The 18,257-nt window shown below is 40.1% G+C and overlaps 1 protein-coding gene across 4 annotated transcripts in view; it reads right to left on the bottom strand.

Moving 5' to 3' along the window:
• USP6NL (USP6 N-terminal like) overlaps window positions 1-17,905 on the bottom strand; it is a 210,360-nt gene extending 192,455 nt beyond the window's left edge. Inside the window, exons 1-2 of one of the 4 annotated variants that reach the window (XM_074942631.1) lie at window positions 17,774-17,905; window positions 11,856-11,945 (exon numbers count right to left, since the gene is read on the bottom strand). In XM_074942631.1, the coding sequence (XP_074798732.1) occupies window positions 11,856-11,859 (4 nt within the window). In that variant the 5' untranslated portion in view covers window positions 11,860-11,945; window positions 17,774-17,905. Of the gene's footprint in view, window positions 1-11,855; window positions 11,946-12,829; window positions 13,199-17,352; window positions 17,376-17,623; window positions 17,754-17,773 lie in introns of those variants that run through there. The other 3 variants (XM_074942632.1, XM_074942634.1, XM_074942633.1) reach the window with 3 other exon arrangements.
• Between the last annotated feature and the right edge of the window lie 352 nt (window positions 17,906-18,257).

The following is an 18,257-nucleotide window of genomic DNA, read 5'->3' as shown; positions in this document are numbered from 1 at the left end:
CCAGGAAAGTATTTGACGTATTTGTAGCTGCCTTTAAGGCAATTTAACAACTGAAAACCAAGAAAACATCCAGCATCATGTAATCAGCCAGCTCTCTCCAGAGTACAAGGGTCCACAGCTACAGTTTGAGAACTGCTGGTTTTAACCTTACAGATTGGTCTTATATATTATGCAGACCAAGGGAGGAAATTAAAAAAATAAAGGAACCACCAACGTATTTTAACTACAGACTTTTTAATTCAAAATTTCCAAATTTATTCTGAGAAGTTAGGGTTCCAGCCAATGGGAGCTGTGGAGTGAGCGCATGGGGCACGGGCAGTGTGAAGAGCCACCCGCCACGGCTCTGTGTAGGAGCAGCCGTGACAGGTTGCCACTTGCGGGGAGCCACCCAAGGTGAGCGCCCCCCGGATCCGACACCCCACACCCCCTCCTGTGCCCCAAACCCCCTCCCGCACCCAAACTCACTCCCAGAGCCCGCGCTCCACACCGCCTCCCGCGCCGCAATCCCCTGCCAACCCCAAGCCAACCAGACTATAAACCAGAACTTCAATGAAGATCAGAAATGCCAGTTTATAGAGATTTCTGGTTGGTGAAGTGCTGTACAAAACAGCTTTTACTGTATATACTTTCCTACTCACTTTAAAAATTTTGGCCAGCAGAGAAGGCACAGGCATGCCAATAGCCTTGGGGGGTGGGGACGGGGGGACAGGACAGATCCAGTCCGGCCATTCTTCTGTATAATTTTGAGGCAAGGATTTTAACTATAGTTTTTCCAATGAGAGATTAAACAACTTTTTCACCAGCTGCTAGATATAATAGCACCTTAGCATAGCTACCTAATGCACAAAACTTCTGCAAACACCCTTTGACCAACAGTTAAGAGTCTGCAAGTTAGATGGTTTAAATGAAGAAAAGCTCTTACGTTTAAACAAAAACAGAACCAGTCGTGGAATCCTCCTGGGATTCCTTGCATTACACCACATATGGTATCAATCACCAGCATCTTCCATCTGTACTACAAATCAAAGAGGTTGTATCCAATAAGAAAACATGTTAAGAACAGAGGAATGCCACAGAGTAGTGTAGCTTTTTGGTTAACCACAAATCAATCACTGTAGTTTAAAATAAGTGCATATCTTTAAAATCAGCAAATTGATATGCTGAATTAGAACATCTGAACAATAAGAAACAACCATTTAAAAAGCTGTTCCTTAAATGTTTAGTGTTATCAACAATTCTATGCCACTGGTGGATGGTGGTTGCTCAGTCTTTCCAATGCAATGCTGTATATTGCTTGATCAACAGCACAGACAAAAGGAAAGGAACATCATGACTCACATTGGAAAGCTTTCTATTTGCTCAGGATCAGTTGCTTTTGGAAATCTCCCTTCAACCCATCTGAAGCCTCCCAACCCTTCACATATAGGGGGAAATGTTCTCCTATGAATGGATTTGAAGATAATTCACATCACCAAGAGAGTATTACACTATTGCCTACTCCCAGGACTAGGAAGGCTTTGATGGTATACCTTTACTGGAATACATACTGGCATAGCACTCCTAGTGTGGACGCAGCTGTCCCAGTATTACTGCACTTTGTACTGGTAAAGTAAAGCCATCCCCCAGGAGCAAAACAAGCCATACCGGTAAAAGCACTGCTTTGCCAGTATAGCTACGCCTACAGTTGGGACTTCTGTCGGAAGAGGTACAGTGGTCAGGTATTGCACCTGTTCAAACCCCTGACCGATGTAGTTACGTCAGCTGAAGTCTCTAGTACAGACCCAGCTTAATACACAAGATCTATCAGCAAATGCATGCCTTGATTCACTGAGCCTTGCCATTCTCCAATTCCTCTTCAGAGAAATCATGCTGTCCTTGTGCCAGGGAGAGGCTGCAGAAGTTTACCTTAGATGCTGTATTGCTAAAGATATTATGGCTGTCGAAGCCTAGCTGCCCACAAATTCAAAAGGAAGGAGCTGCCATTTCACAGTGGCAGTTCTTCCTCCTTCATCCTCTGACAAGTGGGACAGGAAGACCTGATTATAGGGTCCTGAAGGACGTCACTGTATGTCAGGCACTAACGTACATTCTTCCCAAGAAAAGACAACAACATGGCAATGTACTGAACTAAACAAAATGTCTTCAGTCTAAAGGAAGACCCATATAAGGGAAACAAAATAGTTTTCCACAAAGCTAGTGATTAACAAAAACAGGCACTTGCTGGGGGAAAAAAAAACACCATGTTCAAAAAAACCTCCATTTGGCTCACTTCCTCAGAGGCATGAAGCATAATTGTCCTATGGAGTGAAAACTGGAGTTAGCCCTCTGCATATTACGAAAATGCTCATTTTCTATTGGGCCACTTGCTTGACAAGCAGCAAAGGGATTTTATCATCTGCAAGGGTAAAATCACGACACAAGAGAAGTTATTTCCTCAAATTTTTGCACTGTTTTTTTTCTTTAAATGGAGGGAAATATGTTGAAATATAGTCCAGGTGGAATCACCTCATCCACCTGAACAAAATTCACACCGTCACATAATATGCTCTGGGACTCTTTACTTAAGAAGTATAGATCAGTGGACAGGGTCTTGTCTGTGGAGGCCACTTCCCTTTAGCAATTCATCATTGTGACATATTGTTATCACTGTTTTGCAGACACAAAATGCAGCCTCTAACTAGCTGTCTGACAGTTTGCTATAAAGTAGTAAGGACACTTAGCACTTAGACAGTGCTTCACACTTTCAAGCACAGCACTGAAATTAAGTTACCAGACAGCACTAAACAAAGGCAGTATAATCCACCTATGTGAGGTATCTAGTACTGACCTCAGTGAAGTTTACCCACAAGTATTATTAAAAAGTAAACTTATAGTTTATGATGTGCCAAAAAACAGATTATGGGAGTAAAAGTGATAGTAACGTACATTTTTCTATATATCAGCTGACAGAAATTCCACTTTCAAGTGCTCTACACATTAAGATACAGTATCTTAGTCCAATCTCTGATCTCTCCAGAACTTCCTAATTACAGCTCAGTCAAGGCCTTTTCTCAAAGACAAGGAAGTTCCCATAACTTAGTAATTCTGACCTAAACACCAATTCTCCATTTAGGCCAGATACCTGCCTCTAGCATGGTGCTACTGCTGTAACCACTCTGTTCCCTCTAGTGCTGATTGCAATCTCTGAAGTGCAGAGAAGCCAGCCAGGTGACCCACCAGGCACAATCAGTATCTAAAAAGAGTGGAAATTAAAGTAAAAAACTGCAGACCGAAGGAAGAGAAGAGTAGACCAAAAGGCAAGATATGCCAAGAACAAAACAGCAAGAGAGGAAAGTATTAACCCCTGAACGTAAAAGTGAAAAAGGTCACTAGAAATAAAGTTTTTAACTACTTACGCTGTCTTTCTACTACGCCCATGACTGGGCTTAACATGATTATCCTATTTTTTCTCCGTGAGGCCCGAGAGCCATGCCACACCAAGTTACTATTAAATTCCTCTGCTGTGTAGCTTCAGGAAGAGGCAGTTCACAGGTCTTTTCAACCAAGATATGTGTGACACCGCATCCCATATTCATTATAGTAATATGATTGTGATATGATTTTGGCATAATTATGATGCATTTTGTACAAGATGGGTCATGTGAGGGGTCATTGGAAAAGTTATGATTTGCTGAATATGATCATCCTATTTGTGTGCACGCATCATTTTTGTATCTGACATTATGAATATTGACTATATATCTGTATTTCAAATGTGCTTACTCTGGGTGACACCCACAACTAGCCTTTCAGGTACAACAACGAAGAAGCTAGACAATGCTAACGGCTCATCAACAAAGAAAATGGACTGCGGAAGAGCTTAGCTTTCCTGTGAACGTTTCACCCAGCCTATGAGTAATGGTTGCTATGACTCAGCAAGGCATGCAAGGGAATGTGATCAGACCACCTGACACTGAACTCCATTGTGGTACCTGTATTTTTCCCACAAGCTGAACTGGGAAAGGAGTTTGGAACAAAGGGTTCCCACCATATGGAAAAACTATATAAGTTGGGAAGTGACATCATCTCTTGGCCCCACTCCCCATACAAGAGAACTCCTGGAAACACCTGAGGAACAAAGACTGAACTGGGGGAAGCGCTGGTCCAAGGCTAAAGGGATTTCTAGCCTGTTTATGGAAACTTGGTGAACTGCTTGTTTCAGGGTGAGAAACTGCTAATTCAAATCTCATCTATCTAGTATATTAGATTTAGTTTGTGGCTTTTTATTTGCTATGTAATCTGCTTTGATCTGTTTGCTATCACTTATAATCACTTAAAATCTATCTTTCTGTAGTTAATAAGCTTGTTTTAGGTTTTATCTTAACCAGTGTGTTTTGAGTGAAGTGTCTGGGAAACTATCAGCTCTGTAAATAAAGGCTGTGGCATATCTTTTCCACGTCGAGGGGGAAGCAAATATTAATGAGCTTGCATTGTACAGATCCCCGTGCAGTGCAAGACTATATACTTCTGGGTTTATACTCCAGCAAGGGTGCAAGGCTGGGGAGCTGGGAAACTGGCTCTTTGTCTTTGAGTGGCTAAGGTAAAGCACTGAGGTAGCTCAGTTGGGTGTGTGGTGCCACATGCTGTCATGATGGGTGATAACAGGGCCTGGAAAGGCTGGCTGAATCACCAGCAGAGCAATGTGAGAAGGGCCAACTCAGTATTTGGTTAGGGGGCACAGCAGTTCCCACGGCACCCAGATTGCACCCCAGGGATGACAATCCATCACAATATGCAGTATATATTTCCCTTTGTAAATACCCTGCATTGAATGTTGTCAATCACAGAAGTTTTAAGATGCAATAGTGCTTAGCAATTTACTAATCTTATATTTAACTGGTGAATTTTGGTTCATTCCCGTTACTTAAAAAACCCCAACAACCCAGAAATAACAGCGATCACTAAAATATTCCACTATTTCACTGTGAATACATCTTGAGTTTTTCAGTCTAAGCATTTGTGACTTTGTATGCACTACAGCTCTTTCGAATTCCGAGTTCATGGTTTCATAGATTCCAAGGTCAGAAGAGACCACTGTGATCATCTAGTCTGACCTCCTGTACCACACAGGCCATAGAACTTCCCCAAAATAATTCCCAGAGCATTTTTTTTTAGAAAAACATGCAATCCATTTAAAACAGCTACTCATGAAGAATCCACCACAACCTTTGGTAAATTTTTCCAGTGATTAATTACACGAACTGTTAAAAATTTACACCTTATTTCCAGTCTGAATTAGTCTAGCTTCAAACGGATTACGTTATACATTTCTCCATTACACTGAAGAGCACATTATTAATATTTGTTCCGCACGTAGATTCTTACAGACTACGATTAAGTCATCCCTTCAACTTTGTTAAAATAGACTGAGTTCCTCAAGTATCAGTATAAAGCATGTTTTCTAATCCTTTAATCATTCTTCGTGGCAAATCTCTGAACCCTCTCCAATTTATCAAGACCCTTCTTGAATTCATTTGGGCATAAGCTTTCATGGGCTAGAACCCACTTCGTCAGATGCATGGAGTGGAAAATACAGTAGCAGGTATAAATACACAGCACATGAAAAGACAGGAGTTGCCTTACCAAGTGGGAGGTCAGTCTAACAAGACAATTCAATTAATAGTAGGATACCAAGGGAGGAAAAAAAAAATCACTTTTGTAGTGGTAGTCACCTACTACAAGACAGGCTCAACAAAGAAAGTAACAGAACACCACCTACAGCCTCAACTAAAACCTCTCCAGCGCATCATCAAGGAACTACAACCTATCCTGAAGGATGATCCCTCATTCTCCCAGACCTTAGGAGACAGGCCAGTCCTCACTTACAGACAGCCCCCCAACCTGAAGCAAATACTCACCAGCAACTACACACCACACAATAAAAACACCAACCCAGGAACCAAACCCTGCAACAAACCCCGGTGCCAACTCTGTCCACATATCTATTTGAGGGACACCATCACAGGCTCTAACCACATCAGCCACACCATCAGGGGCTCGTTCACCTGCATATCTACCAATGTGATATATGCCATCATGTGCCAGCAATGCCCCTCTGCCATGTACATTTGCGTAGAGAGTGTCCGGTTTGGCCAAAGAATAAATGGACACAAATCTGACATCAGGAGTTCTAACATTCAAAAACCAGTATGAGAACACTTATATCTCCCTGGTCACTCAACAACAGACCTACAAGTGGCAATTCTTCAACAAAAAAACTTCAAAAACAAACTCCAACATGAAACTGGAGAACTAGAATTAATTTGCAAACTGGACACCATCAAATTAGGCCTGAATAAAGACTGGGAGTGGTTGGGTCATTACAAAACCTAAATTTTCCCCACAGTAAATTTCCCCCTACTGTTACTCACACCTTCTTGTCAAATGGGCCACTCATTACCACGACAAAAGTGATTTTTCCTCCGTTGGTATCCTACTGTTAATTGAATTGTCTCATTAGACTGACCTCCCACTTGGTAAGGCAACTCCCATCTTTTCAAATGCTGTATATTTATACCTGCTACTGTATTTTCCACTCCATGCATCTGACGAAGTGGGTTCTAGCCCATGAAAGCTTATGCCCAAATAAATGTGTCAGTCTCTAAGGTGCCACAAGGACCCCTCATTGTTTTTGGTGATACAGACTAACACGGCTACCACTCTGAAACCTTCTTGAACTGGACACAGCATTCCAGAGTAAAATAACCTCTCTACTCAAGAGTCTCCTGTTTATACATCTAAGGATTGCATTAGCCCTTTTGGCCACAGGATCGTACTGGGAGCTCAGGATCAGCTGATTATCCACCAGGACCACTCAAGTCTTTTCAGAGTCACTCTTTCCCAGGATAGAATCCCCCATGGTTCTATCACCAAACTTTTGATATCTGACTAATGTTTTCAAATTTCAGGGATAAAGAGCCAGAAACAAAAACTCCATTTTTTCATCTTCCTATTCTTTAGAAATATAATGACTGGAAGAACATACACTATTCTGTGAAGTTAGGACAACTTTTGGAAAAAAGTCACATTCATACAACATACATTTAGGCAGAATTTATAAAGCTATGTGTTGTTAAAAAATGATTGTATAAATAACTCAATACATCGCATATAAAAAGCAATAACTTAATCTTCTTTGGCAGCTCTTTATTACCCTTCATTATAAGTACATTTAAATTCACTTTTTCGTTTTCCAAGGGATGCAGTTTATTTTATGGATATGAGCCACTTGGTCTCTATTCCTTTTTTGATGTTCTATTGCAACTCACTGGCAGCAGCTGTAACAAAGTATTTTTAAAAACCTTTTTAATCAGTCTTCGAGTTACTTGAAAAACTCTTTATATGGAATACACAAAACACATAACAGCCACACACTTCATGATAGCACAGAGAACTGTGTGTCTGCCAGCATTTGTGTTACAGAACACCTTAACTTAGCCCTACAAGTTCACTCCAAACACAACCTGGCTTAGAAAAACTGAACATATAACCCAAAATTCAGATCTTGTTTAACAGGATAAGATATGTGCAAATGCCAGGAAGCCCTACAAAAACAGAGGTCCAGGATATTCAGTTCTCAATTGCAACCATGTGAGCAAATGTGTACATGCAATGCTTTTCTCTATGGTGCCTGTCTGGTCCGTTCTCTTTGGGCCCTTTTCGGGAGGGGGTCATCTATGTATGAGTTTATTTCTCATGAAAAAGTGTCAGATTGACAGCTGAGTCCACTTTATCCACAGAACATGTTACCAGTGTCTGTAATGTACACTGGCCAAGAAGAAGTAAAAGGCTTCAGATCTCATCATTACTAGTCCCACCTTGTCTGTTCTTATCTGAAGGCATCAATATTTATTATTTAGATTGCAGTGGCATCCACTTTCCAAATAAAAAAAGACGTCAGAGTTCTTGCCCTATATATATAAAGCCCAATGTATCTATAAAGTAACAAATGTTACTGATGCGTGCAAAACGGCAAGTTATTTTCCCAAACTTGTGCATTGTAAGATTTTTCGGGGTGTGGGAAATTGATGTACAAAAACACATAGTCAAAGCAGAATCATTTTATACAAATAACTATGACAGCAGAATTTATTTGGAGGGATCTGGGGGGAGGGAGGAAAGAGTCTTAGCACTACATCCCATTGATTTAAAAAACTGAAGCTGTTAGCAGCTTGTTGCAAGAATGTTAAATGTTAGTACACACTGTTGTACTAAATACTAAATTTCATTGTTTCTAAATTCCAAGTTAATGTAGCAGCTCAAAGTATAAAATTCACTGCGCTGACCTTCTCTTTCTTCAATGGAGTAATCAAAACAAAAAAGAAGAAAAGAAAAAAATACTAAAAGCAGGGAGCCTGTAATCATAGGAAAATTGTAATGACAGCCTGTAAAAGTTTCCTACAGCTAAATGTCACTAAGAAGAAAAAACTTTTACAAACAGATTGAACAAACTCCTGCTTGTGGGATTTTAGCAAGATTAGGTACAGCCAGGATTTTTGCAATAAGTAATTTATCTTTAAATATTAAATAAATCCAGAATAGTCTAACTACAACATAATACACATCTTTACCATGTCTTCAATGTATCATCTGGTTGCCACACTGTACAAATAATTTTACTATATGTGTGATTTGACAGCTGGATTTAATTGTCTTTCTGTAAACTCAGCAGACATTTATAAAAAGCACTAGATATCAACCCAGTGAAACAAATACTACAATAAAAGCCACTTACATTTGAACATGTCAGATAATCTATTAAAAAAAATTATCCATGGGCAATAGAATCCATCATACACAGAAGTTATCTTTCCATAGAAATTCTTCACTTAAACCTGTAAGTGTTTGCAGGATTGGGGTCTAACTTTCAGACCAGGAGTAGTCCCAATGAAGTCAATCGAAACTACTCACATGCTTAAAAAGTTATTGATAAGCATCTGCAGTACCAAGGCCTTACATGTTAGTTTTTATGTTCAATCACACTGTTCAGATGGTAGAACAGACAATATAATCTAAAATACTTCATAGCACATTAAAGAGATTGAAATTTTAATATTTTATGTTACACATCAAATGTGCATTTGGAACTTCACTACCAGGTCTGAAAATCAGGAAAAACGAGAACTGCATACTTAAACTACTTTAAGGTATCTGACTGCAGATATAAGGCCCTAGCTCTTCTCAATGCAAGGGTGAATAATGACATAATTTATACGTTGAGATAGATACAAGTAAATATCTTTTCCCTGACATGGGAAATACCTCTGAGTCTACAAGACATTTAGAAGACCATAATCTAATATTACAGGGAACAACTCTTACTGCAAGACATTTTTAAGGAAGCAAACTTTAACTAATGCTTCCCCCAGCCACTATAGTTGTAATACTTTCTACAGCTAACATCTGTAAATAAACATTCTCCTCTAATCTCATTTAGAGGAAAAGGCATCTTTACAACTCTGTCCTTGAAATCCATGACTTATCATGGAAAGGAGCATCTGCACCTGACCGAGAGAAATGCTGCTCCCCTGAATACAGGTGACTACATACTGAGTAACATTAATGCCAACAAACAAAAACTGCTCAATTTTCAGAAACAGACACTGATTACAGATGTCCAACTTGAGATGCTTGAGTTCTGATATTCAAAAGGTGCCGAGCTCATAGCTCCCACTCAACACTTCTGAAAAATCAGGTCTAAAGTACCTCAGACTAGCACCCCAAATCTGTGGTCACGGTTGACAATGTTGGCCTTAGCAATGCTAGTGTTAACTTTTATCTGAACTGATTTTCAGAATGGACTTCTTATGCTTCCCAATATCAGGCCAAATCCTCCAGTCCATACTCAACCAAAACTCCACTGAAATCATTCGTTGTTACAAAACCTGCAATGACTCTATAAACAACAATCACAAGAATATTTTATGAACCAGACTGACATAGCAGCTATGCTCTGAGAGGAAATTAAATTTATCGGACAAAACAAATATCCACACTTCACCAGGCACTGACACCGTCCTTGATGCTGTATCAGATCAAGGAAGACTAAACTAGCAGTGTTTGACAAACTGGTATATTCAAGTTTATGGAATGCTTGGTATATTTAATAAGAATCATCAGTGAAGAGTGTTATTTATGCAATATTATAAATGTTTTAAACAGAACCAGATCCTATGCAAACTGCTGTGTGCAGGAGAAAACATTTTACTGATTTGACATAAAGAAACAGCATCCAACCACAGTGGAAGCTAAATAATACCACTTACATTCAGTAAATTAACCTGATAGTTCTTTTTAGATAGCTGCAGTCTTTTTTTTTTTTTTTTTGGAGGGGGGCAGATTAATTAATATTTACTCTATCAGTTTTGCCGTTTTCTAATTGACAAGAAAAAATGGTTTTCCCTTGTTTTGAATGGTTTCAGAGTAACAGCCGTGTTACTCTGTATTCGCAAAAAGAAAAGGTGTACTTGTGGCACCTTAGAGACTAACCAATTTATTTGAGCATAAGCTTTCGTGAGCTACAGCTCACTTCATCGGATTTGTAGCTCACGAAAGCTTATGCTCAAATAAATTGGTTGGTCTCTAAGGTGCCACAAGTACTCCTTTTCTTCTTGTTTTGAATGGAGCTGAAATTAACATCTGTTTTTCCTCAAACAAAGCTATTTAAGCAAGGGCCATGTTAGAAATGAATGGGACTTTTGCCAATGTCTTCAACAGGCAGGGGATCCAGGCCACAGGTTCTGTGCATGCCTATGTTGTTAATGAAGACTTCACTGTCATGGACATGGTTTTATTAGTTAGCTATTGCTCACACAGATAGAAAGAGGAATACCATCGTGGTTCTTTGTACTGGGAAGTGAAGTAATAGATTTAAAACAAGACATAAACCAGTGAACTCACAATTTAGAAGCAGATTAAGTCTTGAACTAAACTTGATATGGCCTTCTGACTACATAAATACAGTACTTGTAATTGTGAAAGGGCTGTATTAAGATGTTTCACTGTAGTTTCTATGGAACGTAACTCCAGATAGTGTTGCTGTCATGGATTTTACTAGGTCTTACCAGTGTGAAACTCCGTAACAAACAACTCACATTGATCTTTAAAAAAAAAAAAAAAAAACACACACACCACCTCAATTTGCTAGAAAAGGAACAAAAGAGAAACCTCCACAATCAGATATGGTCTTAGACCCGATATTGGAGCTTTTGGCTTCCTTCCTTCTCTATTTTTTGCCAGACTCATCATCAGATTCCTAAACATAAGCCAAAGCACATTTGCTTTCACACCTCTTCACTGGAACTTGGTTAATATATTTCCCTGTTCCCTTAAATGAAATCCCTTCATTTTATGCTGGATTTGTACCAAATATTCTAATTTAGTGGACACCCACATATTTTGGAGTTCTTTAGTAACACAAAGAAGTTTTCTAGCTCAAAGCCTGTGGCATATTTGATTCAAATGAACAAGATCAACTTGTTTCAGAACTTTCCTCCCTAAATTATACCAAAATCTTGTCAGCACAGCAACTCTTATAAAAACATAAATAATCATATTTTTTTCTTGTTCATAAAATGCATTCTACTCAATAAATCAATTTTTCTTTGGTTTAAGAATCACCTTGGCTTATTTTTTTTTTTTTAAATAAAAGAGGAACCTTTCCAGATGTCAATTCTACCTAAATATTTTTTGTGAAAGAGGAACTTTCAAAACCTAACACAGAGGCATAGCTTTCTTTTAAACCGTGAAACAAGTTTTACAAATCCTTATTTTGAACTCTATTATGAGGATATGGTAAACTAAAGGAATTTACTCACTCATGACTGGAAACTTCTTTGCATATAGCCCGAGACAGGTATAGAACCAAGGTATCTTCTTGGAAAAGGTTTCTCAGAGGTATACATGTCCTGAACAAAGAAAGAAAAGGGTATTATTCTCACAAACTTATACCCAAACAATTAAAAATGATTCTTTCAAAATAAATTACTTTCCTTGTTAGTTTGTCATCCCCTTTCTAAAAAAAAAAAAATTAAAGAAAGAAACCTCACACCAAAAAGTGTCTTCGTTAATTCTTGGATTTCATTGTTTTATGATATGAAACAACATTCTTGAAATTTAATCTTCTAAAATTCTCACTTTCTTGTAAAAGTCATTCTAGTAGGTCTTCAAAGACTAATTCATAAACATTAACTGCTCCCTTATGGGTAATAAATGTTCATAAGGCATGAAATACAAGATTGATCACATGTTTTCTAGTAGATGTAGTGTTATTATAAAAGTCATACTTCCTCCCAAGTACATTCAGTTAGCAGTAAGATGCAGTAAAAAGTACTCTATAACGAGACGACCATACACAAAATTTAGTAAATAAATATGGTGTTGGCGCTAACTTCTATACTTTCCCCGCTCCTCCAAGAAACCAAGTCTTGAAAAGTGACAACTCCATCTAGTGTGAGTGTAAGCCATCACACCTGTCAAATATAAAAATCCAAACCTAAACAAGACACCTAAGTAGGACAGATGTTGATTTTTTTTTGATTTTTTTTAAACAATACATGCCTGGCTTTATCCATAGCTAAACATACAACATTAAATTTGTAATAGTAAAAGCACAGCAAAGTACGCTTTAGAATGTTTATTAAATAACCTCCTGCTGCTATGAGCAATTTCATACAGATGTATGAAAACAGTTAAAATTGAGATGACTCTCTCATAATTAACTTAAAACCAAAAAACAAGAAACGCAAAATCCATTATATATTAGGCTATAAAGAGAGTTTTCTTTCAATACCTGCATAGGGATAGACTTTCTGTAAACTAAGGAATATTCTCTAATATGATCTATTTCTTCTTTCCAGAACCAAATATAACTTGCAGAGTCTGACCACCTGTGCTAGTCAAACCAGATAATTCCTTCTGCTGACTCAGATTTCAAGTCTCAACTCTCTTCATCTCATAAGGCTAAAGAGAATACACACAAGCAGAGACAATTATCAAACTTCTTTAAAAGTGTGACTGAGCATAACATTTACAGATTTGCAGCAAATGCCAAAAGAGTAAAGGAAAGAGCATAGTCATGTATTGTTGAGCCAGCTCCCACTCCTGGATCAATTGCTAAAACGGGCAAAAGGGACAGCTAGAAAGAAAACTGCAACAGTGCTGTGGCTTTATAAACACCAATGAATATTGCAACCAGCCCCTGTGCACTGGAGGGAATGTGAGAAGGACAGACTTAGGAGGGAGAAGAAAATGGAAGCACACTGAGTAACCATATTTAAAAACAAAAGAACACAAAGTTGTGAGATGCTGCAATTGCTAAAGAAAAAATTTGACATTTCAAGTCCTGTTGATTCTCTCCATGAATGGCTGCTAAATTGAACATCTAAGCAGACACAGCTTAAACAAAAATAAAATGCCTAGTTAAAATATATCATTAGAACTGCAGTCCTGTCAGTTTTCTTTTGATTATTGATGTCAAAATTAGCAAATGTAATGTTCACTACATTTAATCACTTACTACACTAATTACAGTTATTATATTAGAGTATCCTTATGGCTGGAATTATACAGATTTGGGCCCCAATCTTGCAATTGGGACTGCATGTGTGGAGTCAACTGGCGAATCAGAGCCCTGCACTCAAATGTGTTTTCAGAAGGATATTGTCTCACCTACACTACAGGAAAAACAGCATACTAGCATAGCGCTCTGCTTTAGTAGGGATATCTGAATTACAATACTTTCTATTGCTGACGTGGACAGGAAAACACAGCTCTATAAACAAAAGCAAACCCTTAGTTTTGAAAAACAGTCAGTGTTGTTAAGTGACAACAATGTAGTTATCCACCACATCATTTACAAAATCTAAGCACCCTAAAAACTAAGCAAATTAGTAGTTAAGGTGATCATAAATTTTACACTGCCCGCATATTAAGTATACAGTGTGTGTTTATTAAGTATGAAGAAATGCGTATTTCACTATATTGTAACCTGAACTCTAATCGGGGGGAAGGAGAGGGGTAAGAAGGGCGGTGATAAATGACTTCACTAACTAAATATTTTCTTTGAAGATATGTCTCATTTAACAGCATATCAGTAAATATTTTTATGCTGAAGTATACTTTCTGTTCCTCAAGAATAATGCTGCATATGTAGTTTAAAAAAGGTGTAACATTGTCAAATTTATAGTTAAAGTGTGTACATGGATTGCATTTGAGGCTGATCAATATGTACATGCAGTTATACATACATACATATATATATATATTTTTTTTAAGATTGTGTGTTGTTAGTATTTTTAGATTACTGATGAAAGAATAATATGGGGGTAGGGGGTAGAGTGGAGGCTACTGTGTTGTGACCAAATATGCATTTTACAGTTGATAAGAGGAGCATATTTATTACTGTGTGGTAAAATTTGGGGCGGGGGGAGGAGGGGATGTTTAAAATGATGCAGTAAGTACTTACAGCATTGTCACTTAGCATCTTTTTTATTTTTTAACAAAGGTGTTTGAGGATTTTTTTTGCAAAAGTTACAGACTGTTTTCTTACATACCAATAACATTAAGAAGTGTTGTAACACACATGCTCCTCAGTCAGACAGGAAACCGTTAATTGGTTTTTTTGTAGTGAAGATGTGTCCCTTAGAAAGGTTATCTTCATGTAAGATGTTGAATCAAGCTCTTTTCTGCCTTCCGGTAGCTAGCCAGGTAGAAAATAAATACCTTATGTCCTGTACTCTTTTCCAAAACAGTTAAGCCTGGCCAATATTGCCTCTATGAATAAAGCAGGTTCTAATATCCTTCCGGGGTACGCAAGTTATTACTGAGCTTTAAATGCTGACATGTTTGCCTACACAGTCACTGAGCTACCAATACCTCTTAGCTTTGAAAGGAGCATTTAGATACCTCAGGTATGGGAAGGAAACACCAAATTCACATCTACTTAAAAAAAAAATCGAAATACATCATATCCCACCTAACACTGTATCAGCATTGACACTGAACTTTCCTCTTGTAAACTGTAATTTCTACCTAAACCATCATGAATGTAATCAGGGCTGTAACTAAATTACAGGATATGATAGCCTTGTTCTATGCAGTTTGCATCATCCATGCAATGCCAAAGTAGAATCTTACAATGCACAAGAGTATGAGATTCCTTTAAAATTATAATTAGAAATCCAGCTCTAATTACTGTTCTGTGCATACTCAATTTTAGTACCATTTTAACTTAGATGGACAGACGTTTCAAATAAGAAAGAATGTACATTTCCAGTCATCAGGAAACAGAGAGTTCATAGGATCTTTGTCCTGAAGATTTACCAAGTGTGTGTCATATACCCACAGAGTTTATATACATAAAATCATGATAAAGTGATCAAAACAGAGCCTAAGTGCAAAGAAATTATTTTGGTGTAATTTACTTTCCCCAGAAGTCTAAACTGCTATTATCCTTCAAAAGGTAACAGATTCAGAGCTTTCACAAGGGTATATTTGAAATTCTGACAGGCAGCAAATGAACAAAATATAACATCTGAAATTATTAGTTTCCAAGACACACAATGAGAGAGCAAAGGGACTGCTGGTTTAAAGGCAATTTCAGTAATCTAAAAATATTTTACCCTGCACTCAGTTTGCATCTGAAGTAAGAAGTTATAATCAGTAACATTATATAAAAGATTTGTTAAAGTTTAAAAACAAGCAAGCACAGTCACCTAAGCGCAGTGCCACTAAAGCGAAACTTACAACAAATTAAGAACTTAATTTGATCTGGTGTTTAGTTATGCCCAAGTGAGAAAGAACATAAAATTCACAATAATGAAACTGTCGTATGGTTTAATGAGACAAGGTGGGTGAGGTAATATCTTTTATTGGGTCAACTTCTGTTGGTGAAAGAGACAAGCTTTCGAGTTTACACAGAGCTCTTCTTCTGCCCTGTTCCAATAAACGATATTACCTTACCCACCTTCTCGCTCTATATCCTGGGACCAACACAGTTACAACACTGCATACTACTGTTTAATAATCTAAACTGACTCACTGATTAACCACAAATGAGGAAGCATACAGTAGAAGCACAAATCAAATAAGCACAATGACACACCCTCTTCTTTGAGCACAGCTGGAGTACTTATACTACAAAAAAGTGTTCAGCAAATTGCTTTTGGCTCTCTGCAATGTTAATTGGTTCCTGGATTTAGTATATGTAAGCCTAACAAAATTTGAGTTTCTACTGTGCAATAGCAGCTTTAGAAGCTAACAGAATACTCAAGTTTAGTGACACATTAAGTAATCATACAAAAGTTACTCTTTTGTGAAGATATTATACAACACTGGTCCCCCTTGAAAGCTACTTATTTGTTGTAGAGAAGGAATATACTTTCATTCCATCAAAATTCACCATTAGAGCTAAAGTCCAGCCAGCCCCTAGCAGTTGAGTTTCTCTGCCACTACTTGTTCCAAACCGCAACTACACAAAGAAATTTGTTCTTTAAGCGTGCACGAGCAACTGAATGGTTCATGAGATGGTAGAAGGAGGCAGACCATTTCTGTCTTCATTTGAATCCAGCCCCAGTCAACAGTGAAATAACTTTGGTTTCATTCCAGTTCCCTGCAGACAGATGTCCACAAAAACCACAATATAGTTTGACAACCAGCTCTTTTATTGGCAGTCTCAGTAGATGCCAAGGACTGAGAACACCCTGGCGATTGAAGTATATTGGCAGCACGCTATGTGGGAACCCTGTTTAGTCAGGCTGTTCTATACTAAGCGTGCGCACTTCAGTCTCAAGGCTTGGCCAGCTGGCACCTTCAAGAAAATAACCCAGAGTTTTGACAGTGTCCATAGTTATTAGCGCCAGAAAGTTCCCATTGCTACTTCAAATATCCAGACCTCAATTATCCCAAACTCCGCCATTCTCCAACAGCAATGGCACCAAAGAGCCCCCAGCCATCTTGACACAGAGCCCCATCCCTAACAGCAATTACAACAGAGACAGGTTATCATAGACTTGCCGTCACTCTGGCAGAGTGACGTCTTTCTCTCTCACACACACACACACCCAACAGCAACAACACCAGAGAGCCCACAAATTATCCAATGCCCCCCCCCCATCGCCCTGACGAAGAGCCCATCCTCGGCTCAAAAGGCAATGACACCAAAGAGCCCCCAGTTTATCTGAGCTCCCCCATCTCCTCAACGGCGACGGCATCAGACTCCCCCTGGATCACCCAAACCCCCTCACCCCGCTGGCACCGCCCCCCAGGCCCCCCACAGCGATGATGCTTCCCCAGCCAGTCCCCGGAACTCCCCACCTCCTGACACTGTCCTCACCGGCCCCCTCCCGCCATGCTGAGGCCCGGCCCCCTCCCCAACAGGGCGGAGACACACACGCAGGCTTAGCAGAGGGGCCTGCGCCCCTTCTCTGGTTTGAAGCTGAAAGGGGTCCTGCCCCCTCCGTGAGTGGCGGGGTCCGGCTCCCCCCACCCGCAATGGAGAGCTCCGGCGCTCCACCCCTGTAGCACTCGGAATGGAGGGGTCCGCCTCCTCAACCCCTCGGAACAGAAAGGTCCGCCCCCCCCTTACCCGCGAGTGGAGGGGCCCGGCTCGCCACCCCCCGCGGCTCGGAATGGAGGAGTCCGCCTCCCCTGTGACCCACCGGCCGCGAGGACGGAGCGGGGCAGCCGCCGGTCCCAAGTCGGAGCGCAGTGGCCGGACGTCCCGTCCCGTCCCTACCTTGCCTCGGCCTCCGTCCGCCTCCTCCCCGCAAGCACTTCCCCGTGCAGTGCCCCGGCCCCAGCGGCCTCCAACCAGGAAGCGCCCCGGTGTGTGACACCTACTCACTGCAGCTATGGAAACCCCACTCCCACCCCGCCTGCGGCCACAGCGCCGCCCCATAGGGCGAGCCCACGGCCGCCGCCATCTTGGGCTCACAACGAGGCAGAGGGGGACCGACTGTCGCCACACAGGGCTAGCCCGAGGCCGCCGCCATCTTGGGCTCACAACGAGGCTGAGGGGCCCAGGTGCTGCCCTGTGCGGGAGCAGGTGCTTCTCCCTGCGTGCAAGGGGAAGGCTGGCCCTTGCTGAAGTCAGGTAACGCTGGATTCACTGGGCATGGCTCCCTGTGACAGCGGCTAGGCATGCATGGTGCTGTATAGGTATTAAATGTGGCAGGGGCCCTGGCCCAAGAGGCTTGCAATCTGATGCGGACACAAGGCGA

Source organism: Natator depressus, chromosome 1, assembly GCF_965152275.1.
Source record: "Natator depressus isolate rNatDep1 chromosome 1, rNatDep2.hap1, whole genome shotgun sequence".
NCBI classification, from domain to species: Eukaryota; Metazoa; Chordata; order Testudines; family Cheloniidae; genus Natator; species Natator depressus.
The sequence above is the reverse complement of the archived record's forward strand: the minus strand, read 5'-3'. Positions and strand labels throughout refer to the sequence as shown.